General features: G+C 37.0%; 1 protein-coding gene across 5 annotated transcripts in view; it reads left to right on the forward strand.

Annotated features, from left to right (window-relative positions):
* The window catches only part of exoc6b (exocyst complex component 6B), a 159,894-nt gene that overhangs the window by 92,426 nt on the left and 41,221 nt on the right, over positions 1–26,247 (forward strand). For 3 of the 5 annotated variants that reach the window (XM_073907141.1, XM_073907142.1, XM_073907144.1), the window contains 5 exons: positions 4,498–4,609; positions 8,619–8,753; positions 8,864–9,043; positions 12,142–12,171; positions 24,872–25,013. In XM_073907141.1, the coding sequence (XP_073763242.1) occupies positions 4,498–4,609; positions 8,619–8,753; positions 8,864–9,043; positions 12,142–12,171; positions 24,872–25,013 (599 nt within the window). The remainder of the gene's footprint in view (positions 1–4,497; positions 4,610–8,618; positions 8,754–8,863; positions 9,044–12,141; positions 12,172–24,871; positions 25,014–26,247) is intronic. The other 2 variants (NM_001076730.3, XM_073907143.1) reach the window with 1 other exon arrangement.

Consider the following 26,247-nt stretch of genomic DNA (forward strand, 5'->3'; position numbering starts at 1 on the left):
GGAGTGACAAGCTCGTGCGCATAAATTTCTTAACCATTTACAAAGAACTTTGTGCTTGCGTTTTCTCGGAGGATGCCAAAAACGGACAAAAACAAATCATTGCTGCTGCTCTGATGCAAGTTTATGGGGAAAAGTATAAACCGCTGCAGTGCTTCTTACCAAACTTTTGAAAATTGATATTGACAATGGTGTTTGGTCAATTAGAACCGATAACGATTCTATAGACCAGCCCTAGGGTCACCACAACGAAATAAACCAGCAACTCTTCCGGCATATGTTTTACGCAGTGGATGCCCTTTCAGCTGCAACCCACTACTGGGAAAAATGCATAAACACTCATTCACACACACTCATATACTATGGCTAATTTAGCTCATCCAATTCACCTACACCACATGTCATGTCTTTGGACTGTGGAGAAAACTGGATCACCCCCAAAAAAGCCACACAAACTCTGGGAGAACATGCAAACTCCACACAGAAATACCAACTGACCCAGTTGGGACTCGAACCAGTGTCCTTTTTGCTGTGAGGCGACAGTGCTAACCACTGAGCCACTGTGCAATCCTTTTGGACTATATTCGAGTGCATAATTAAAGTTCATTATCACACCACTCTCTCTACTTAATTCAGTTTGAACAGTTGTGGTGTTCTGCAGTCAAATATGTTGAACCAACCCGCTACATAGTGGTTAAATTTAAACACTGGCTTTTAAACACTCTGGGATTACCATTTAAAAAGGGGGCCTTTGCGGATTTACATTTGTATTGTGTTTTAAAGGTGTCTATACATGCATAATACTGTATGTGTGTTGGCAGAGGAAGTTGTCTCACTTTTATTGGGACCCCCACCGAGACTTTGGCTACCCACTGCCTCCTCACAATCCACCAGTCATGTCCTATGTGGTTTTTAGAACGTGGCCGATCCCCTTGCTCGGATGTCAGTTAAAACTTAACAATAAACATTTGACCTCTTTTGGCTACGTTTGCAGGAGTCCGTGCCTCGGCGTGTGGGGTCCGAGGGCTCTAGATCAAGCCAGAATCCCCATATGCTCAGCTAATTTAGGAACACTGTCAAATAATGGCTCGACTCACTGGATCTTTTCATATTTGAAAAAATGGATTCCTATTAGCACAAGTGCGACTGAGTAAGAGGGCAATAGGCAGCCAGATGGCGTTCAACCAAAGGTCTCCAATGAGGGCTTCAGGATGCTGGGTATGTATGGAAGGGTGTAGAAGAGAAAAAAAGCCTGTTGCTATTGGAAACGGAAACCTATGATTGACACACCAAAGATGCAAAGGAACAGCTCTGCGTACAACCCAGACTAGTCCACCGGAGGCAATTAGTCTTTGTGGTCTCCCTCCGCTAATATTGAGATGAGATGCAGTCAGAGGGGGAGGAAAGGGACTCAAGTCCATGTGCAGGTGCCTGGAGACCAGACGGCGGTAATATGTGTGTTAGTGACTCCCCCAACGCATGTCCAGCGAACTTTAGACCTCTCTCCCTCACGCATTTATCGTGTTAACCTGAAGCTGTAACCTTACTCTTTGTGATGGTTGAGTTGCTAATTGTGTTCACCAGTGGGAGCTGTATCTGTCGTGCTTGCTTCATCTGTTTAGTTTCTTGTTTTCCAATGAAGTTAATTGGGCATTTTCAGTCTCCGTTGGTTCCCCTCATCGGTTTCTCTCAGATCGTTGTTTATCAGACCACCAGTTTTCGCTGAAGAGTAGAATGGATGAATAAATCAAATGCAAATGCCAGTAAAACGTCTGTGTTTAATCAGACTACAATTTCTTTTTCTGTTTCATTGCTCCCTCCCTCCTAACATGAGGAATAGCCTGAGGCCTTTGGATCATTCAGACATTGTCAGTTCCCAGATTATCACAAACGGCCGATGTCTTCCTTTCAATTTAAAGCCAGGCCATACTTTTTCACCTCAGTTGAGGACCAAGCAAGCCTAAGAGCAATTCTTTGTGTATTGTCAGAGCTATAACATTGTGTTCAACATCGATAAACCAATGACTGTGATTCAACATGCATGGACATTAGAACAAAACCTAGTTTGAAATGGAAGTGTAGAAGAAAACCTTCTCTTTATTGGTCCTTAAGCAGCTTCATCAACTTGTGATTGAATAGCACCCCTTTTCTCTCCACCATCTCCTTACTCCGTTCGCCTCTTGCCAAGTCAGCGGAGGGAATTCTGAGTTTTTCCCCCTGCTGAGGAGAGAAACGTTTTTCAAATTCCTCCTCTGCTTTTCTCAACACAATGAGAGACGATTTAGAAGTAATTTGCGAGGAATGCATTTGTTGCCCAGATCGAGGGGGAAAGCTGTTGCACCCTGGGTCTTGGCTCACATTGACTGACACGTTTGAGGCACATTGTCCCTTTCTTTCCTTTGACTCTCTTTTTAATTATATGTGAATTGTTCTATCGAGGAAGAGGAGGAAGATGCAGCTGCATTGGTGTTAATGAGCACAGGACAGAATTAGCCCCCTTTATCCATTCCCTCCCCCACCGCCCCTCAATAAAACAGAGGAGTAGAGTAAAGAAAAGTGATATCCCTTCTCTTCCCCGTCATGTTGATTTAAGTCGTATATCTGTGTGTGGTTGCGCTCCGGTTTTTGGAACATGCGTTGCTGAAACCCAGAGGGTTTTATTGGGCTCTTTGGTTTTAAATCCTGCCCATAGTCCGTGTCTGTAAGTGTTTGTGAGTGAAGACCTTTTTTTAGTCAATGTCTGGATCTTTTTGGGTACACTTTGTGTTTTTTATTTCTCAGTAATGTTTGTAATGGGATGCAACACTTATACATTGGTTGTTCTGAATCAGAGAACTGCTGATATAAATCTGGACCACAAAAAATGTTAGAAACCTTGTTATTCTGATCTCCATTTGACAGAAAATCATTTGCTTCAATGAGTGCTGTAATGTTTAGCAAGGCCAGTAGTGTAAAATGTACAAAAAACATTTTATGTTCACCAGAGCTTAATTGGTTTTTAAAAAATGTACAGTAAAAAATAAATTTGTGAAGTAATATTATAGTTTAAAATAGAGATGTTTTAAATTTGTAGGCATTTTTAGGAGTCTATTTGATGCTCAAACTTTATAATTATTGTCAGCAAATTTTTTTTTACAAAATATTTTTAGAAACCGCTATAGTTTTTTTTATTCTAACAACGAAATAGCATCATTAATTTGAAAATATATATTTTTTAATTTAAAAATTATATAGGGGAATTACCGACCTACGTCACACGGGTTCAGCCGCACATATCGGTTGCAAATAAATATCGGTTACAATAGCAAACATGTTGAGTTGTGCGGTAGGATGCCAAACTCGAAAACTCCAAAAATAGAAAACTTAAATTTTACCGTACACCACACTGCTTTTAATACCAACCGCAGACGTATTTGGCTAACAGCCATCATAAGAGCTGAATGAGTAAGGACCTAATTATAAATGCTTGATTCTGCAGTTCTCATTTTATATCAGGTCCTAAGTTCACGCTATGCTGCATCATACACATTACTCGTTTTTGTTTGCAGCAATGATTTCAGCAAAAACAGTTAAATATGTTGAAAACTGCGGACACTGAATGCTTAGAATGAAAAGTAAAATTGTAAGTTGACATACCCTGCCGTACAGGTGCGGTTCGCTGTCAGAATGCAGTTGTTTGCTTGTTGATGATGACCCAGGCCTTGTACAATTATGTCTTCGTTTCTTGTCTTTGACTAGGCAGAACCTCAGTTTTTAGCACTACATAGTTTTAATTATGGTAATCATGGAACATTATTTCTTGCACATGACCACACAGAATAAAATTGTAGACATCCAAAGACTTGTAGGCCTTTAACTTCTCTCTTGTAAAATCACTTGGAGTTTCAGTGAGATAGCTGTAGATTTTGGACTGGATGCTTGGCCATTTCTTCTTATACAATATCCATTTGGAGGGTGCTATCAGAAATGGACCTGTAAGACGATTGCCGCTCACTTTAACGTTCATTTTGCCTAATAACTGTGCTTATTACTGGAAAAGCATTATATATATATATATATATATATATATATATATATATATATATATATATATATATATATATATATATATATAATCAATATAACTTATCTCTAATAAAACAACAAACTCTGTATCGTTTCAGATGTCATTCCCTCGCTGTAAATGCTAGCGCTAACAGGGTTTTTTTTGCAACCTCGCTGCGTATGCATCCTGATTGTTTACAAACTGGTAATTCATCTATACTGTAAGGATTAGCATCTAGCTTAAGTTTTTTCCTTTTAAAAAACTGACAACAAAAAAATAAAACAGTAGTGTATGCAATTTAAGATAAGCATGTTCAACATTAAAAATCTCCCCAGCTTTTTTAGTCCACTGATACAGTCTCTGTGAACTCAGAATGCTGAACATCTTTATAGAAAATGTACCCAAGTCATGAATATATGTATTTCAATCCTAATTAGATCATTTTTCATTTTCAGCTCTACAGAAATTGATGACATGATTCGTAAATCTACAAATCTCCTGCTTACGCGAACTCTTAGCCACTGCCTACAGTATGCCATTAAGAAGAAAAACGTAGGACTGGCAGAGGTGAGTTTCTTTTTACTTCTTATTTTATGTGTATTTACTAAACATCCTTGTTGTCCCATGTCTTTTAATGCCACATCACCAATCCAGCATCAACAGAGAGGAAAATTTGTATGGGCTGTTTGTTTTCTGTGTGCTAAGTTACACTTGAAATGTGTGAATTGAGTTTCATCAATCTCCACATCGTGTAGACTTGTTGCACTTTATTTTCATGGTTGACTTTAGCCACTTTAAACTAACTGATTTAAAATTAACCAATCCCAAAAGGAATGACCACTTACCATTTTTTAATCAGACCCTTACCTGTTCAATTTGTTTGTGCATTATTTTTCATATATATATTTCATGAGTTGGTAAATAAAGTGTAACCCATAGACCCCTTGGGAACTCCAGCAATCCATTCATTTGGATATTCATACTTCATTTATTTATTCATTTTAAAAAGTTATTTTAGATCACTGTATTTACGTATAAGCATATTTACAATAAGCATTTTAACCCCTCAAATGCAGGGCCGGTTGCACCAGCAGTGCATATGTTAAAACGTAGCCTAGTTGTGACTTAAAGGGACACTAAGTTACAACTTACACACTACTAAGAATTTCTGTGGTGCACCATCTAACTTAATTTAAATGTAATGCTACATTCTGACCAAATATTTACAGCAGTCTCCCCCCATGTGTGAAAAGAGATGACAGTGAGATTAGTTTACATTGAGCAGCTTATAATCATAATGAAGACTGATCTCCCTCTACTCAGAGCCTTATTTTGCTCCCAAATCGTGCATTTTTATTTTGGTTTATGAAAGAAGTTTAATTTTCTTTCAAGGAGTGTTTTGTGTTTATTGTATCCATCAATTAAAATGAGAATTTCATCTCGACTGAGTTTTTCTTCCTGCTTTTTTCTCTTTCACGAGTAGGATATAAAACATTCATTCATTCATTCATTATCTTGTCGGCTTAGTCCCTTTATTAATCTGGGGTCGCCACAGCAGAATGAACCGCCAACTTATCCAGCACGTTTTTATGCAGCAGATGCCCTTCCAGCCGCAACCTATCTCTGGGAAACATCCACACACTCATTCATACGCGCACTCATACCCTATGGACAATTTAGCCTACCCAATTCACCTGTACCACATGTCTTTGGACTGTAGGGGAAACCGGAGCAGCCGGAGGAAACCTACGCAAACGCAGGGAGAACATGCTAACTCCATACAGAAACGCCAACTGAGCCGAGGTTCGAACCAGCGATCTTCTTGCTGTGAGGCGACAGCACTGCCTACTGCGCCACTGCGTCACCAAGTTGAATGTTTTGATAACTTTGCGTGCGTTAATTGCTCGCGATGTAGGTGTGCGTCGTATGTTATTAGTGACTGACTGTAATTTAATGTGCTATAAAAACATAATTTGTCATTTCATTTTCAAAGTACAGTTCTATATAGATGCATTAGTTGCAGAATTTTGAAAGCAGTTTGACAATTTAAATGCTTTTTATTGGATATTATGTCATTCAATGCGACTTTGCTTGACGTTACCGAGAGCTTACGACCTAATAACTAAGGTTTGCCCTAAGAACATGTGATGCAACCAAACTGAGAACAAATATAGTTACAAACTAGCTAGTAGTTACTAAGCCTCTAGTGTGGACTTTACATTCCAGTTTAAGAAAGAACTTACGATCAGTTGGTGAAACCATACCCACATGTGTTCAGTTCAGATGGGTCCCATTGGTGAGTAAATGATGAAGGAATAGCAGGGAAGGTAAAAAAAAAAAAAAAAAAAAAACATTCCAGCTAATATTAAAAAAAAAAAAAAACTAAAGTGTTAGTTCCAGGTAGTTTTCAGAAACAAAGTCTAACCTTACTACCTTTATGCATACATATATGTACACACGCACACACACCAGATCAGATAACAGGCTCCTTCCTCCCCCCTCTTTCTTGCCCCGGATCTGGCAGAGGTGCGGAAGTATGACCCGGAATCCGCATCGGGCTTCACTCCCTGCACAGTGCACCATTACTGCAGAGAGGGAGGAAAGAAAAAGTGGGTCCAAGCTAAATGTCTGGGCACAATTAGCACCAGTGCGCCTCAGTGCCTTGCTGCTGACAGGCATGCCCTGCCTGTGGACCTCAGACTCTGCACCACAGACCAGCTAACTGAACTGAAAGCAGCTCCAGATCTGCTTCCCACAGACAGACCCTCTCAGTCCCTTTAAACATACCACTAACTTCCTTTCCATACCCTTTCCCCTTCAGAGTTACTCCCAATTGAGTTTAGCTGGCTGTTATTACTCTTGCCTCTAAAATCTTTTTATCAAAGCTCTGTTTTTCTCTTTGATGGTTGTACTACCTAACCTATCCATTTAAATAAAGTTAAATTAAAAAGGTACTGCATTATTGCCAAAAGATGAACTTTGCTAAATGTGTGCCTGTAAAATATGCTGATCCACCAAGATTGTTTTGTTTTGAAAGAGCTCTTTGTGTTCACCCAGGTTATTTTATTTGAACAAAAATGCAATGCAAACATTTAGAATTTAAAATGATTTTATTTTAATTAAAAAATATTTAATTATTATTTTAATAAATTATACTATATATATATATATATATATATACTCAATCCTCAAATTATCCTGAGAAATATTTTCTTTCTACAATTATGCTTGTACATTCTCTATTATATTTTAGGAGAAGCCCGTTTCAATTCTGGTCCAAAAAAAATAAATCTTTTTAACTTTGGTTGAATTTAAGTAACTTTAAGTCTGAATTTATACCATACCAGGGGTATGAATAATTTTGGGCTTAACTGTATTCCTGTGATGACAGCTAATTTTGTTTCAGCAGTCGTCATATCAACATCTAACATGTTGATGTGGTGAAATCATTTTAATATGCAGATAGAAATCCTGTTTTAGGTAGCATTATTTAATGTAATTACTGTCATTTTTGATAAATTCAGGGATGTGAACCTACATTGGTCTCACGGTTCGGCTCGGTTAAAATTATCATGCCATCGATTCAGTTACATTCGATACGTCAGTGCGTCAATATGCATTGACGATGCTTACCTAATTCTTGTATTAAAATTTATATTAATTAATGTATTAAATAATACATTTATATATTGTTTGTATTACAATTTTATATTTTAATACAAGCAGTCAGATATATATACTGCACCTTTAAATTTATTTGCTAAAAAAAAAAAAAAAAAAGTACATGCACAGAACAACATGGGCATTTATAGCAAATAAATAAATGTAAATATTATCCCGCTTGCTTTTTGAGCGTTGTTGAGCAAGTTCTTATACGCCTATGATTGACCACGGGCTCAGCAAAAAAGGCTATGATGGGCTCTAATTGGCTCTGGAGCTGTTCAGCAAACAGTGTTTGATGTTAAACTGATGTTAAACGGCCGCAGTGATCAGCTGAACCATTATAGATGGTGACGCGGTGGAGAAAACTCGCTTTGCAGCCATGCTTGTGTCCACAAGTCCACAAGTAACGTTATTGTTGTAACCGCCGAGAGAGGAGATAAAACTTTACCTCACAAACATGCCAGCAGGTCAAAAGGACCTGAGGGAGGGAGAGATTACAGCTTTCATTTTTTTCCTAGCTGGGTTCTGATGTACTTCCCTGTCAGTGAAAGACTGTCCAGCAAACCCACAAGCACTGAATTGTGCATATGTCTGCTTTTTAAGTAGTTGGAGCTGTCTCCTTCCTTACCATAGTAAGTCACCGCCATATAAGGCATATGTGACAAATGATGTCAGTACATAATAACTGGTTATGATTTTTACTTAATAGATACTATGTTGTTCACGTCTGCATCGCAGTGCATTGAAGAAATAATTAATTTTGACACCCCTAAAATTCAGTGCTTGTTGTTGTATAAAAATATATACATACCCAAACATATGAGAAGTAATCTATTTCAGTCTCTGTTATAAAACTTGCACAAAACTTAAATTATAACAAGTTATAATTTGAAAATGTATTTGATACCCCAAGTTGGTGCAGATCATCATCAACACCACTCACCTGGAGCAGTCCTGTCATTATCTAGAAGAGTTCATCTCCAACATAACTAATGTGCCTCCTGACACCATCAATGCCACAAAGCTCTATGGAACCTCCACCTTCAAGGTACTTCTTTTCTCCCAAAGAATATATGAATTATGATTTAATATTATAGCAATACCAGTTGTATCTAGTCAGGATCTCTGGTTAGTCATTGTTTGCTTCTCTCTGTTTAGGATGCAAGGCACGCCGCTGAAGAAGAGATTTATACTAACCTGAATCAGAAGATTGACCAGTTTCTGCAGCTGGCCGATTATGATTGGACAGCAGCACAGGGTGGTGGGCAGGCCAGTGACTACCTGAGTGACCTCATCGCTTTTCTCTGTAGCACCTTTGCAGTGTTTACTCACCTGCCTGTAAGTATTTCATCCACAGATGCATTCAAATTATTGTTAAGTTTTAAATTGAATCAATTAAATTTTTTTGATAGTTTTTTACTCCTGATTACATAGTTACTTAGGATAAATAAAATATTTAGGACAGTAAAAGGACAGATTATGGTTCTAGCTGTTGTTTGTGGGACCGGTCAAAAAATGTTCTTGGTGGTAAATATACACATTTTTTATTTATTTATTTTTTATTTGTGGCGTTTACTCTCTCTCTCTCTCGCTCTCTCTCTCTCTCTCTCTCTCTCTCTCTCTCTCTCTCTCTCTCTCTCTCTCTCTCTCTCTATCTATCTACCTATCTACCTATATATATATATATATATATATATATATATATATATTTATATATATATATATAATCATTTTATTTCCGTGATGACAGCTAATTTTGTTTTAAGCAGTCATCATAGTGTCAAAGATGAATCAAATATGTTGATGTGGAGAATTACTTTTAATGTGCAGATAGAAATCAAAATTTTTAGATATCACTGTCGTTTTTGGTCATTACAGTGCTTTTTGTTGAATTAAAGTGTCAGTTTTTTAAACAAATACATAGCCCAAACTTATGAAAGGTAATCTATTTCAGTCTCTGCTACGACACCAATCTTTTCCATTTCATGCAAGTCAAAAATTGCAATGAGTTTAGTTTAAGTATTAACTAGTTATTTATTACCTGCCTAATAATAAGATATTGACTGTTTATTAGTACTTATAAAGTTAAAGTATAATCTTATTCTATTTACCTAATCATACCCAATACATAAACTCAACTACTGTACCTTATTAATTTTAATAAGCAGCAAATTAGAAGTTTATTGAGCTATAAGTCTTAATACTTTGTTAATAGTGAGATTTGAACCTTGAAATAACATTAATAGTAGACTAAAATAATTTATTTTATTTAGTAATGATGCAAAATATTAGTTATAAGTAACAGTGACAGGCTTTTACATTGTAAAAAAGAAAAGTCTATTTGCCCAAGAAACGTAAAAACATCTTATACATTGCACTACCTGACAAAAGTCTTGTTTTCGATCCCAGTTGTTCGAGCAACAAATAATAACTTGACTTGTAGTTGATCATTTGGAAAAGTGCCAGAAGGTAGATTTTTCTGATGAATCATCTGATGAACTGCATCCCAATCATTAAAAATACTGCAGAAGACCAATTGGAACCCACATGAACCGAAGATTCTCACCGAAATCAGTCAAGTTAGGTGAAGAAAATGGTTTCTTCATTTTTGATTTCCAAAAATGGTTTGGGGTTACTTCAGCCTCCACATCAAAGTTCCTGAAAGCTAAGAAGGTCAAGGTGCTTCAGGATTGACCAGCCCAGTCACCAGTTTTGAACATTGTTGAACATGTCTAGGGTAAGATGCACAATACACAATTTTTTTTTCCACTGCACCATGACTTTATATTCTATACTGTACATTATTTCTGTTAAGTGACAAGACTTTTTGTCTAAGCAAAGTCATACCTTACTGTCCTAATTAAATACTTAAAAATCAAGGCATGATCATATTTTATTTTGGTAAAATAAGCGTAATCTAGAGGTTTTTGTCTTTCATATAAGACACTTTTGATACAAAATAATCAACTAGAAATCAAGTTATTATTTGTTGTTCCTAAAACTTGAATAGGTGACAAGAATTTTGTCAGGTAGTGTACAGTATGTCAGATTACTAAAAGTTTTTTTTCCAGCTAGATTATGTAACCCTAAAAACTGAAATAATAAAGAAAATTCAGTTTTGTTATCAAAGGATTAAATACCATTTTTAAATATGTTAACCTAATCTAGTTAGATTTTTAGAGTCTTCTTTCAGAAATCCCACTGATCTCACTGATCCCAAACTTTAAACAGTATCTTAAGACTACAATATAGAAGTTTTTTTTTTTTTTTTGTGGGCAGCCTACAGACACTCACTGCGTTTCTGTTTTGCCTATTTGTAAGTTTTATACATAAATAATAGTCTTACGTTCTGTTATCCTGAGCCCTGTAATCTATTTCTTGTACCAAGCGTACTTTGATTGAGCCTGTAGTCTCCCCTCAGTGACTCCATCGCTTTAAGGCAGATTGCACTCACTGTACACTTGAACTTTGAGGGAAGGCCAAGTATTGTCGTTGCTGGTAAGAGGATTGCAGTGTTCTGGGTTCATGAGCCCCAGTGTAGCTCAGCTGACATAGAGTTAAAGAGATCGTGTGGCGCGACCTGAGGTTTCAGCTTCAGTTAAGGAAGTCTAGCGCTGGCACAGCCCGGTCTTGACCCCTGTCATGAGGGATTTCTGATAATCAAAGCTTTTAAGAGTTTTCCCCTCCTACGGGCCTCAAGCAAACACCTTCCTGTGTCTGCATGACTGGCTAGGATTGTCTCTGATCCAGGGCTGGTGGCAGTAATGCTGCTTCCTGCGCTCCTGTAATCTCCTAAATTCCTGACTGGTCTTTTTCTAAGCTTTCAGTAACAGAGAAGTATGACTGTCTTCAGCCCGCTGCAAAACAACCCTCACATTGTTGGCTAGATTTCACCAACAGGGGGCAATGTTTGTTCGACCCCAGGTCGGGTTACGGTCAGGCTGAATGTCTCACTTTCTCCATCAGCGCACACACACTCACACACACATCAACAAACCACACACGTACAGTCAAATGGTTTTCTACTCTTCCAGATATGCCTCTTATATTATTGTGTTTGCACATTCCAGCTCTGCATGTGAACGTATTGCATTCTGCTTTACGCAGCCCAGTACTCACAGCCTCGCCATGTCCTCCTCATGGTTTTCAGGAAAGGTCAAGAACTGACCATTTGTGCGTGTGCCATCAACTTCACAGCCAAAAAACTCTGATAACGTGTCCAAAGCCACAGTCCCATCAGTCACGCTTGCTCCCTCAGCCTCTCCCACCTGACCACAAACCATCTTTGACACTCAGAGGGACTTTCAGCGTTGATCGTAAACACTTCGGCCAAGTTGATATGGGAGAGTGCGGTTCACCGACTTCACATTTGAACCCGTTGGTAGTCATAAACTCGACCTTTGACCTACATCTTGTCTCTTGTCTATCTTCTATAGGGCAATGCTATAGAGCACGCCACACTACCGGTGAGTATGGTTGCAGTGTGGCCTAACTTCAGGCATAACATTAGCCATTTCTCGTGAAAGTAATTCAGCATGCTGCCTGGTGTTCATCTGACCCACTCATAGATGTTGTGTGTATTTTTATTGCCTGTTATGGGACACAAATGAGGCGTCTGAACTGTACATAGTTGCTGCTTTGTCTCAGAGGTTCATGAAATATAGATTTTCACCTTAGAATTCAGCTGAATAGTTTAGTTTCATTACTAAAAGTAAACATATAGTTTAGTTAATTAGTAATAGTCAATTTTTGTGCGTCCTACCAGTGTTTCTCAACCACGTTCCTAGAGGACCAACGGCTCTGCATCTTTTCCATGTCACCTTAATCAAACACACCTGATTCAGATCATCAGCTCATTAGCAGAGACTGAAAGACCTGTAATAGGTGTGACAGACAAAGGAGACATCCAAAACATGCAGGGCCCTATCATACACCTTGCGCAATAAGGCGCAAGACGTCTTTGGTGCGATTTGGTACTATTTTCAGACCAACGCAACCCTAATTTTCCCGTTTTGTGCCACGTTGTTTAAATAGCAAATTCATTTGCACCACTTTGTGGACTCATGAGTGTTCCGGTCTAGATAGGAGGTGTGTTAAGGCGCATTGTTGGCATGTTGTTATTTTGAGGAACTAAAATAGACTGTGCAATAGACCAGCTGAAAGCAGTTCTAAAGTCAAGTGCAGATTGCTTGTGCCCCTTACAAATACATTGCCTAAAACTCGCAGGATGTACAGCAATACGCAAAAACTGTATCTTTACAAATAAAAAAGAATTAAAGGATTGCAAAAATGATTATTTTCTACATAAATATAAAAGCCACTGCCTCCATGCCTTCGTCAGTAGTATTATTTATTATATGCATATTTATGTTTGTTTGAATAAAACATGTTTAGATTTGTCCAACTGTCGGGTTATGGAGATGTATGTCACTATATAAGGCATAAGATCAGGATGTGTGTTTGGATAAAACTTTTTGACCACACTTCGTTATTATTGTTTATTTATTCGTTTGCTGGAAATTAGAACTGAATCTAGAAATGGTTTTGACACAAATCTTTGCGTATAACAAACAAAATTAAATATGTTGTAGCGACATTTTTACTTTAAGCCACTATCACAGTAAGGGTAAACAAGAACGCGTGAGTCCACTGTAAATCCTTTTCTCATCTTTATTTTAACACATCTTGTGCCATCAAATCAGTGAAATAGTTCCATTGCTCCTCAGTAGCACCCGTCACCGCACACAAACTCACAGTCTGAAAATTGTTTCCACCATGTGCTTTAGACTTTACGCCTCCAGGAACGTGGTTGAGAAATAAAAGTGAACAAAAATGTGGTCAAAAGTGATATCCAACTTTAAAATTGGTAATTGGTAACGCTTTACTTGAAGGAGTGCTCAAAAGACTGCCATGTTTAAAAAGGTCTTATGACAGTCTTACAAACACTCTTTCAAGTTACCCCTAGAACTTTCCTTGAAGGGGTTTTTCATCAGGCGGTTTGAGTTTTGATTAATGTTATTAATGCACTTTTAAAATCCAAAAGAGAACTAATTAAATGATAATGCTTCTGCTTATACTTAATACTGCTTGCATGTGTCATGTAGAATTTTTGCATAGTGAAGTAAAATATTGTGTGTAAAATAAAAATTCTTTAAATGGTAGTTTGCTGTAGTTTACTTTTTTGCTGAATATGTTTGTAAATTAACTTCCATAAGTGTTTTCATCTTTCCACTATAAAACTTTGGTTATGTAATTAAACTTGTAGGGTCATATTTTGGAAATATTGTACAAACATTTCCTTCAAATATCAATTTCGGCCTTTACTGTATATGTAAGTAATCAAACTTTTTAAAATGCAACAATAGATGTTTACAGAGGCAGCTTAAAGCATCACATGACAGTGATTAACTGTGTTCAGGCCTGTATTAAACACAGAAGGCCCACTCATATACGCTTACGAGAGAACAACAGGTTCTAGTAAGGATTTGAATCCTGGAAAGAGTTCTTGGCTTTGGTTTTACAAAAGCGTTGAGACAAATAAAAGGCACACTTTTGTAATCTCATAGTGTCAAGTCTTTCCTGAAGTCCATTGGAAAAATAATACTTCTCGATGGAACTGAATTATTGGCAGGGCATGTAGGAAAGTGGAGCCTTTTTTGTGCCATAACACGCTGTTTTCGACATGGTGGTCTGTTCATAGACTGACATGCTTCAGCAGATGTGTTGTGTGTGTGTGTGTGTGTGTTTTCGTGTGTAAGCTCAACGTTCAGTGTGACTCTGTTGCATTAACTTGTCATTATTGAGTTGATGCTGGCAAGATGCTCTGAAAATGTGGCAGCTCATATGAGGAGCCTTATCTTGTAGTGTCTGATGTAGCCACAACATAGACATTCAGTCTGCCTGCTAGTACCACTGGATTTGTGTTTCTTATTTAATTTGGAACTGGTTTTGATTTAGCCTTGATTGTTACTGATTAAATGTATGAGTGGGATCACATGAGCTCCCCTGTCTGCTCTTCCATTTGTAATCACATTAACGCCACTCCACCTTTGCATGAAGTTGAACTCTGCTCAACTTTGTTGCATCACCATTTGTTGCTCGTGTTGTCTTAAACCACCTACATTGAATATTATTTTAATTATTCAAATAAATGTTTTTTTTTTTTCAGTAAATTAGTACATCTATTAGCAAGGAGACATTAAATTGATCAAAAGTGGTAATAAAGATCAGATTAAAGAATTTCATCTGTTTCAAAATTGTTGCACAAAAGCAGCATAATATATTTCAGCCTTATTAAAAGGATTGTTTAACACAGAAAGACTGGAGAAATAGCAGTTAGCATGATGGGTTGTTTTTTTAATTCAATATAATGAGTTGATTATGTTAGTTTATTATTTTTTTATCAGATAACTATAAATGTAATGTACACTACCTGACACTTGTGAGAGCAACAAACAATAATTTGACTTTTAGTTGATCATTTGGGAAAGTGGCAGTGGGCAGATTTTTCAGATGAATCATCTTTTGAACTGCATCCCAATCATCACTAATACTGCAGAATACCTATTGGAACCTGCATGGACCCAAGATTCTTACGGTTATGAACCACTTGAGCAAAACTCTTCAGCAGGATAGCTGAAGAAAGGGCTGCTCGATTATGAGAAAAATCATAATCACGATTATTCTGGTCATAATTGTAATCACGATTATTCCAAATGAGAATTATTCCTTCTGTGAATTTTTGTTACAGTATATATAAATATTTGCCAAATTATGTTTAACAAATGATTTTTTCACAGTAATTCCTATACTATTTTTTCTTCTGGAGAAAGACTTATTTGTTTTATTTCAGCTTGAATAAAAGCATTTTTAAATATTTTGAAACCTATTTTAATAGCTCAATATTATTAGCCCCTTTAAGCAATATATATTTTTGATTGTCTGCAGAAGGAACTTCTGCTATACAATGACATGCCTAATTACACTAATTAAGCCTTTGAATATCACTTTAAGCTGAATACTATCTTGAAAAATATCTAGTAAAATATAATGTACTGTCATCATAGCAAAGATAAAAGAAATCAGATATTAGAAATGAGTTATTAAATCTGTTATGTTTAAACTGTGCTTTAAGTATCTTCACTGTAAGAAAAAACTTTTAACTACAGCAGTCCTTTAGTCAAGAGCAGAGAGGGATTTTCTCTTGTTATTTGATTAATAATAAAAACAGGCGGCAGCAGAGATATTGCGCACTGTCACTTTAAGAATAGCGCGGCTCAGATATGGTTTCTCTTTCACGTGTCTTTTGATTCTCAACTTGTTTGTTTATTACACAAATGAGGGTTAATATGAATAATCACTAAACACCGCGCTCTGACATGAACGTGCATGTTTTTGACCATTATAGTGCTCATCTTAAGATAGCGTTAGATGTGTGTGCTCTGCTCGTCTTCGAACCTGTCCAGGGCTAAGAGCGGTGCGCACACACAACACAGCATGTGCTCTTTTAAAAATATGAATGATTCAAGCATACATCAATGAATGATTTGCATCTCTCGCTACAAACGTTAAATTACAGCACATGCTTTTAGTCATTTTCAGGTGAAATTAAGCTTTGCAGAGCAACAAATGTGTACAACTGGAAAGGGGGCGGTATATGATGCAATAATCGTTTATCTCGATTAATGATTTTCATAATCGTTAGAAGCCAAAATCGAAATTGAAACCGGATTTTTGATTAACAGCCAACCCTAATAGCGCTCCTTCTCATACTTCAGCCTCCTCATCAAAGTTCCTGAAAGCAAAGATGGTCAAGGAATTCCAGGATTGACCAGCCTAGTCACCAGACATATGAACATTGTTGAGCATGTCTGGAGTAAGATGGAGGAGGCATTAAAGATGAATCCAAAATTTTTTTTAAATAAAAAAATCAAGACATGATCATATTTTACTTTGGTAAAAAAAAACGTAATCTAGAGGCTTTTGTCTTTCATATAAGCCCCTTCTATTAGAAAATGATCAACTAGAATAAAGTTATTATTTGCTGTTCCTAAAATCTAGATACGTGACAAGACTTTTGTCAGGTAGTGTGTATAATATCCTGTAGAATATGTTAAACGAACTTGCATTTCCCTGATGTGAAACATTCATTGCATTTAGCTGACAGAAATCTTGTAATGTGTTCAATTTTTTATTCAGACTTTATTTGTGACACACTCATATACATGATATGCAGTGAAATGCTTACACAATCACTTGTGACCTTAAAAATAATAACAACAACAATAATAATAATAAAAAAGAAGAAGAAGAATAAAAACGATTAGAATCTAAATTATGGAGAAATAGAAGTTATGCAATAGAAAATAAAAGCAAAAATAGAATATTTAAACACTTATATATAGAGTATGAGGCTGTAGAAAAAAAGTACAAAGTATGAAAATATAAAAGAGCTATCTGTATTTCTAAAATTATTTACAGCACATTAGAGACTTCGTATATCAAATGCAGTGTACACAAACCTATATTTCATAGAAGAAATGCACCAATGCTTATATTTTAAATGCGTTTGAACAACCACAAAAGGCCACATGCTCTGAGCCCACTGACCCAATTCTTAAACATTGTGGGATGTGTTGTTTAACCGTGTTAGCCAGACTGAAATCTTTTGCTTTGTCTGTTTTAGAGTTCATATGGAGATTGCAAATAAAATTTGACAGTGTGAGATCAGAAAAAGACTATTCATTAGGGGCCTGAGAAATCAGTTTTATTTTTGAAAAATTCTGTTTTATTTCCCCTAAATTCAGCTTTGTTTTTGTTTAAAATTGTTTGTTTTAATGGTCAAATTTAGTTTAAGTAATCAACTTAACTTATTAAATTTATTGTGCATTTTGCAAAATGCATTCATAAATAATGAAACATTAACAGTAATTTATTAGTTTTGAGTGATTAGTTTTGTTATTATACTTATGATACCAAATTATTACTCACCTATAACATTATAATGTTTAAAATTCTTTAATCTCGAATGTCATTTGTTTCATCAATTACAACTGACTTGATCTACCTACTGATCGTCATCATGCAAACAGAAAAAAAGCAATAACTTTCTGTGATTTTATTCGTCAGTTAATGAAGCCTTGTCAAAGAACAGGCATTTGCACATGAGGTTTTGTAAATTATTTTATCCACAATTTGCCAAATTCCACGACAATCCCTGTCATACAATGAGTTACTTTTTATGTCTGGATTCTGTGTAGTTTGTCTGTTTTCTGCATTGTGTAAATCATAGGGCCCATACATTCACCTGCCTCAGTGAAAATTTTAGAAGTTATCAAAAGTAAACAAAACAGTTGGCTTAAAGTTCCAGATGTAAATGGGAATGTATATATATTGTTTGCTTGTGATTTGACGAAGTGTAAGAGTGGGAGTCACAACCTCTGATGCCGTCCCACAAAATTGAAAATTTCTCCTGGCTTTTGTTAAACCTTTCGACGCACTTTGATTCATTTTTTTAAAGCAAGGTGTCAAAATGTGTGCTGGATATTGTATTTGCTTTCTGGCCCGCAGCGCAGTAAGCTGTGGAGGCCCAGAGGTAACCAAAAGGCCTTCCATATCAATATCATCAAGCACCTTGTAAGGAGAACACTATTTGTCATTATTTACTTAAAACCCGATTTGAGCTCCAAACGCATTGGCTGCCGTCTCTGTTTTCCCGTTGTGTTTGTGAAATGCTGGAACGGCGCGGCATAGTGTCGGGAAGTTCAACACATATTATCACCCTTCCTCCGACCGGAGCGTAATCAGCGCAGACAGGCATCGCTTCTCCTCGAGCGATGGTCTCTGCTTCTCGTTAGGATGTCGTGAGTGTACATTCGATGTTTTAACAAACAGTGATCGTGTGCGTTGCATAAATAAGCGGGCACGTTTGAAATATGTGCGCATTGAGAGAGACCTTTTGAGTTCTCTCAGGGGTCGCCCGCATGTGGGGCTTGTTTGCAAAAGTGTTGTGACGTTTCAAGTGTATTAATAGGAAATCCATCCTTGGCCCAGTGTCCAGAACCCCTTGTTCTTGTATTCCTTCTCCTCTGTATCTCTCTTTCTTGCTTTATTATTGTTTCTCTGTCTGTCCCATTGTACCATGTGTTCTGTTTATTTTGACAGCCAATTGCTTTTGAGTAGTTTTTAATGAGGGCTTTGATGAGCCTTTGTTTAATTAGGAGACTGGTGAGGAGGCCTCTGACTGTTCACTCATTTCACCCTTTCCTCCCTCCCATTTTTTGTTATAAATTTTGCTCCCTCCTTTGAGCCCCATCGCTAATTGTTAACATTCCCCTGCCCTGAACTGTAAAACAAATGTGCTACTGTGAGAGGAGTGTGCCACATGAAGCAGAACTGTTTAAATCAGACCCTAAACACACACGCGTTTGAACGAAGGCTCCTGCATTTAAGTGTTGACAGTAGCTAATCTGTGCAGATTTATACATGGTTGGATGAGGATGGCAAATGGACCTAATCTGAGATTAATCGCTGCTTAATTTGCCAGTGATGTTATGTTTTGAGTCCACATCATTGTAGAATTACTGTTGCCTTAACAAATAATTTCCTGTAGCTTAGCCAACCATTCTTTATGTATTTATTTTAAATTCTTTTCAAAAACAAAGCATGCATGATTCAAACCGCAAAGGTGTATACGAATGTGCAAGCTTTGGGAGTGCTGATAGACTCGATCTGTTTTCATCATCTGTCTAAATCCGATCTGGATGAAATATTTGACAAGAACACAATGTTCTGATCTTTTTTGGTCTAAATCATTTTGATTTTTTATTCCAGATTAGATTTTTTTCTCCAAGAATAGGCTTTGTTCTTTTATTGAGACATTGGCTCTTTACATATTCATTTAACAGAATATTCCAGGTCTTGACATTTTCGTTGATCTGATCCAAAATGTTTTCACTGACTGGCAACGTTTCTAAAAATTACTCGCATTAAGTTTTTTTTATAAATAAAGTATTAAAAGAGCCCTTATTATGCATTATAAAATGTTATGTTTTGGTTTTGGGGTCTTCATTGTCTCATAAAATGCATTTGTTTTTGCCTAATTATCCCAGTGATTCCAATATGATTTGTTCAGGGGTTCATTTGTTACATACTCTTCCTTTGCATGACGCTAATCTGTGGTAAATAGTTCGATGACCCAGACTGTTGCGATTGGTTGACTGCGATCAGATAGAAACGCCCACCATGGCTTTTTAACATTATTGAAGTAGCCAGAGTTCAGAGTATATGTGTAAGCCCAATGCAATAGTGCATTAAAGCAATGCAGTTAAACACCAGAATATTGCTCTATTCGTAACCGTAAGTTAAAAAAACCAACAACATTCATTAAGGGCCCTATCATACACCTGGTGCAATGTGGCGCAAGGCACGACGCAAATGTTATTTGCTAGTTTCAGCTCAACACAAGTGGCATTTTGATGTTTTACACCACGCTGTTTAAATGGCAAATGCATTTGCTCTCATGTGCGCCTATAGGCTTTCTGGTCTAAAAAAGCATGTGTGTTAAGGCGCATTGCTGGCATGTTGCTTTTTAGAGGAACTAAAATAGACTGCACAATAGGCCAGCTGAGAGCAGGTCTAAAGCTAGAGCGTGTTAGTTGTGCACGTCAGATTACACTTTCGCGTTCATTTGACATCAAAGTGTGGTACGCTTGGCTAGTGTGAACGTTGTCTTCTGAGTCCGCCCGAAAGAAGTGGTCTGGGGTACTGTTTGTGCGAACTCTGGTTTGGTTCACCTCTGATATGAATTAAATTGCACCAAATAACGGAAGTGAATCGCCAACTGTACAGCAAACTTTAGATTTTATGACGTTCATTTGTGTGTGTATGTCTGTGTATCACCTACCTTGGCGACAAGCAGTACTGACCCAGTGCAAACAGTGATAATCTCTGCAAAAACGACTTCTGCACACATCGCATGATGTTCTAAACGTTTTTAAAGTTTTTTTTTTTTTAATTCAGATCGATGCAAGTGGCTTTGGTAACAAAAGCAAAACAATCAGTAAAAGCAGACTGACTGTGATAAGTGGAGGTCTCCGTTTTAGCGCTTTGCTTTTGTGGCTATCACCTGTCAACAGCTGTACACAAAACAGCAGTTTGATAACGCAAGCTTACCAGGTGCAGAAGGAAAGACGGTGTGAACGCAAACCATTTAACTATTATTCAATAACAAACTGCACTTTTTTATGACTGATTTATGATAAACATTTGTACACAAAGCATTTTAAGCATTTAAACTTAAAACTGAGATCATGTGAAAATCCTTTAATGTTACAATTCAGTTAACTGGACTGTGCGTCCTATTGTTCTTTGCATTTCTGCTTTAGGGTTTCTTTTTTTGTGAATTACATTGTGGTGGTAAATTTTAGGAGGCTTTCGCACAAGCACTTTTGATGCCCATTGGTTTATATAATGTCAAACTTCAGTTTGTCTCTATAATATGATGCCTTCTGAACATAATCAAAAAGCTAATGTTTGCAGAATTTACTTGTGGCCTTTATCAGCTGCATTGTGTTATTTTCTCAGCTTTAAAGAAACAGCACTGAAAGTTGTCATAAGTGATTTAGATTTCTTTCTCCATTATGAAACACAGCCCTGATCACAGCATCCTTCATCACTTAAGGGTTGATTCAGTGTTGATCTCAAATCTTCTTGGAGTTGATTAAGGTTCCTAGTGATGGTCGGGGGGAATTTAGTTTTCAGGTATTTGGTCCTGGTTCCTAGTGCCTGAGTTCTTGTAACTACACGGTGCAAAATTCCCTAATGAAACCGCCAACGTGTGTATTTACTTTTGTTTTTCTGAAGAATGTGAAAAGCACTTCACTCTCTCACTCATTTTGCCTTATAATCCTTTGTTTTCATTAAATTAGCTGTTTTCTGCTAATCAAAAAACAGTGTAAGCGCAATTAAGCAGGGGAAGTGGGGACCTGTCCGTTTTTATTTGGACCAGGCAATCAAACCAAGTGTGAAACCAGTTAATATTTTGTTAGTAGTTCATTATCAGGTTGTTTGTTTTATTTATTTATTTATTTATTTTTACTTTTGTCCATAATGTAGACTTCAAAAGTAAAAAAATGCATCATTGATTAAATATAGTGTTAGAAAAAAGAAAAAGCGCATCTATCCACGCAGTCCAGATACTTGCCAATCCACAGACTCTTATTTGTTTAAAAAAAAAAAAAAAAACGAGGCTGACCACACCGAGTTTACAAACGCCTCTCCAATCAGACCAAATGATTTGTGAGTGATTAGAATGTCCCAGTAGGAGACAGGTGGGTACTTCATTCCGTCATGAGGACCAGTAACAACCCTCGCTGCTTTGGCCTCTGTGATTTATTATGGCTATTAAAGATACAGAGACAGGAGGCCGGAAAACAAGCGTGTTTATTTTTTAATCACTGCAGTGCATAGCATGCCCTCTAATCATCTATAATCACCTAGTTAGTACTTCAGCCTGATTAGTAGCTGACTGAACACAACACGCTATGCAAACATTTTGGAAAGAAATTTCTGATACTTTTGGAACTCGGTGTTGCCGACTTTGCAGTTGCATTCTGTCTAGTAAAAAAAAAGAAATGCAATTAGTGTTCATGTGTATAGTGGCGCTGACTGTTCTATACTATTCGTTAAGCTGTATTCTAACAAAATAGTTATATTTCTTGATTATGTCCCATGTAGATTAGCACTTAGGATGTAGGTGTTTCAGAGGCTGGTGAAGATGGATTATAGTAATTGCACAAGACACAATTGAATGCATCTATCCCCTTTTCTTTTTTGGAGTGAGAGATGAACGGTGGGCTTTTCCTGCTGACCCCACCTGAACCATTCAGTCGGGTGTGTTTATGTACTGTATATTTGTCTACAAAGAAGCTTTTAGCTAAGTGAAGTTTACAGCTATACGACAAGCTGATGGTGATGGCAACCATGTCCAGTTCCTGCTTTCTGATTCTGTATGAGCAAGTTTTTGTTGGGGCTGCTTCAGTCTGCCCGCTCAATGTATACTGTGAAAAGCAAGATATTCTGCATCAAGTTCAGTGCATCAGGTGTCTTAATATATTGGCAAGCCTCATGTATTTAAAATAAAAATATCTCTATTTTAGAACTGCAATGGAGTTATTTGCTTTATCAAATGTCAGTTGATTTGATGTTTTGAAAATGGCATTCATACAGGGTGGCTTAAACACGTTTTGAGATTTTATTTGATCTATTTTTAGTTTATTGTACTATGTTTTTATTCGTCCTTTGGGATCTCGTGAGACTAAATGGTGAAAAGTTGTCTCGTGAGTTGTGATGTCGTAATGGAGTGTGAGGGTGAGTTTGAGATTGGATTTGACACTCAAATTAAGTGCTTTGTACACAACTGGCAACCAGCTCTGCCCTTTAGATATGCGTAAAGACATAATCGTTGTAAACACATCATTTATGCCGTCCAAAGAAAACATACATATTTTTTTTCTATTAAAATTATGTTTCTATCAAATTCTATTAAAACAGCTATCTCCTATGAGCACACACTCGCACTCAGTAGCTCTGAGTTTGTCCAGCCAGGAGAGTTTATAGCAAAATATTTAGCAGTGTTTGCATGTTCTTTATGGCATAATTTATTAAAATAGAAGTAAAATAACATTCATTACAATTTTTTTTTTGCGAAAGCACCTAAATTGTTTTGCATTCTGTGATTTATTTTATTTATTTATTTATTTATTTATTTTCAGTTGAATAAAATACTATTTTCCATTCATATATTTCACCATTGAGGATTCCAAAAAATAGTATGACAAGACTTGTCTCGTCTTATCTCATTCTCGTGAACCCAATCTCATGTCGCGTCTCTCGTGGAGTAAGTGTCTCGTCACACCCCTAGTTTTTACACATTTATTTTTTTGTTTATTTTCCGTCAGTAATTTTTTGCTACTAACATGAACAAACAATGAATAATACATTTATTACAGTATTCATCTTTTTATGGTAGTTAATGAAAATAAAGTCATTCATTGTTAGTTTTTGTTTCCTCCCAGTGCATTAATAACTTTTAAAAAATGCTGTACAGAATTGTTCATATTTAATTCATATTAGTAAATACATTAAAATAATAGTCAGTTTTGTTAAAGGGTTACCTTTAATTAAATTATTATTATTATTTGTTTATTTATTATGTATTTATTTATTTTTTTACCTAAAATTCTATAAAAGGCTGTAGCCTTTAAGGCTTTTCTGCAGTCAGAGACTGAAGCAAAATATTAGTTAGTTAATACTAGTGGGTTCAAATTTAAGAAATAGCTAAAGTGGAGTTTCCATGGAAGATGTAGTGAAATAGAGAAGGAGAAGGAAAGGATGAGATGGCTCTGGAGCAAAGAGGGCATTGTCTTGCTTTTTGTTTTTCCTTCCATTCTCTACCCATCTCACATGGATGAAAAGGGGATAAAAACGTCTTTCTGGCTCTCTAATGGATTTACTATGTATTCCTCCCTCATTTCAGTAGATTTATGGCCCAAGTGTTTCCAGTGTGCAGGAAGTCCTCTTGTATAATGGTGTTTTGTTTTTATTTTTTGACCCCATCAGATAAAAATCCCACATAGACTCTTGACCTTCCAGTCTGCTGTTTTCTTTCAGGTTTAGTGTCATATTAATAGCTTTGGATCTCCCCTGAAGTATTAGCCTGATTGTCAGGAAAACGCTGGACGGCAGACAAGGGCATATTTGAGGTTTTCAGCTTGGAGCTTGAATTGTGTGTGTATCTACATGTGTGACAGCGAATGTGTATTGATGTTTAAACAGCACTGCAGTTCTCCCGGCTTAAATGTCCACCCGAGTGCTACTAAGCCTCACTCTTTTTTTTTTTTTTTGAGATTGCATGTAAGCATAGACTTTCAGGATTGTAAATTCAGTCTGAAATGTGGTTGCATATATGAAGTCTACATTAGAGACCAGAATGCAGAATATTGTGCTGGTCAAGAGAATCCAACACAATTCACTCTGACAGATAGAAAATAAGTGGAGAAACATGCAAACAGTTATAAACAGTTAAATATCCATAGTTTCACCACCTGCTAGAGAAGGTCCTGCTGGAAAATACATCATTTGTTTTTCTTCATTCTTTGTCTGTAGGGAAAGGTGGCTCAGACAGCATGTATGTCAGCCTGTAAACACCTCTCCACCTCCTTGCTGCAGCTGCTGTTGGAGGCTGATGTCAGGCAAGTGTCTATGGGAGCCCTGCAGCAGTTCAACGTGGACGTCAAAGAATGTGAAAGTAAGTTTGACTTTTAGCAACAAAAACCCATCTTAAACCTGATTGCATGACTGTTCTTCATCCTGGTGTGTCCCAATTGAAAATTTCATAAACTGCCCCAGAGACTTTTTATTGTGGCACAAATTGTTGCATCCACTGTAACAAACTTCCCCATGGCTTTCTCAAAACTGGCTGAATGTTGGAGAAAAAGGTGAGAAGAGACGAGTATGCACTTTTGGCTAGTGCCTAAGATTTGTCGCTTGGCTCATCTCTCCTCACGGCTTTGTGTGTGACCACAGCTAAAACTGCCTTTGAGCTCCTAACCCCAGATGGTTGATGGATTTCCCATGATCCTCATCCAGCACACACTATTGCACATGGGTTACAAGCAAAGAAAGTTTGACCCCATCACCAAACGGTCACATCAGTCACACTGTATGCTGCGTTTTTGGTGTGGTTTGCTTTGGGCTTAACAAACAGGCTGATAAGTACCATATCAGTTCATTTTAATTTTTTTTTTATTTAATTTTTAGAGACATCGTCCTGTTGATTTGGATGCCCCCACGCGCTCCATATATTTGTATGCCTCAAACCACAAAAACTCAACTAAATAATCAAAATGCCACTCAGAAAATAAGAAAGCCCCCATCCTCACACATTCATTCCGTTTGGTGAATGAGGTCACTGTGTTTACGGTTTTTGGAGGTTTCTGAAAATAATACAGGACTAAAATAACTTCTTAAAGATAAAACCACTTGAATGCACAGATGATGTGTCCGTGGTTGGATCTATCAACAGTTTGGACGTGTCTGTGCTGTGGTATAGAGAGGGAGGGTGCTGTGAATGCATGGTAAAGAGGTTAAGTATGAGGATTGGTTAAGGAAGGATTCTCAATGATTAAAAATGCATTTCTTTATAAAGACAGATTATAAGCAGGCCCAAATAAATGTGAAATGTCTATTGATAAATATGGATAAACAATAAAGTGCAAGTGAATACTCTTAAGTTAATAAGTTTTTCTTAGAATTTGTTACAAAAATGCTCTGAGATAGGCATGGAGTGCTGCGAGCAGAGAGAGTTAAGGGCGTGGCCGGCAGAGCAGGGGAAAAAGAGGGGAGCGAACAACTGTTGTCAGCATAATGTCGAGACACAAACTGTGAGACCAATGGTTGTATAGTTTACAAAGTTAAAATGCAAAGAAATAAACAGAATGCAACTTAATGTCATGCTACAATTGTTATTTCGAATTTCATAT

This window comes from Danio rerio, chromosome 7, assembly GCF_049306965.1.
Source record: "Danio rerio strain Tuebingen ecotype United States chromosome 7, GRCz12tu, whole genome shotgun sequence".
NCBI lineage: Eukaryota > Metazoa > Chordata > Actinopteri > Cypriniformes > Danionidae > Danio > Danio rerio.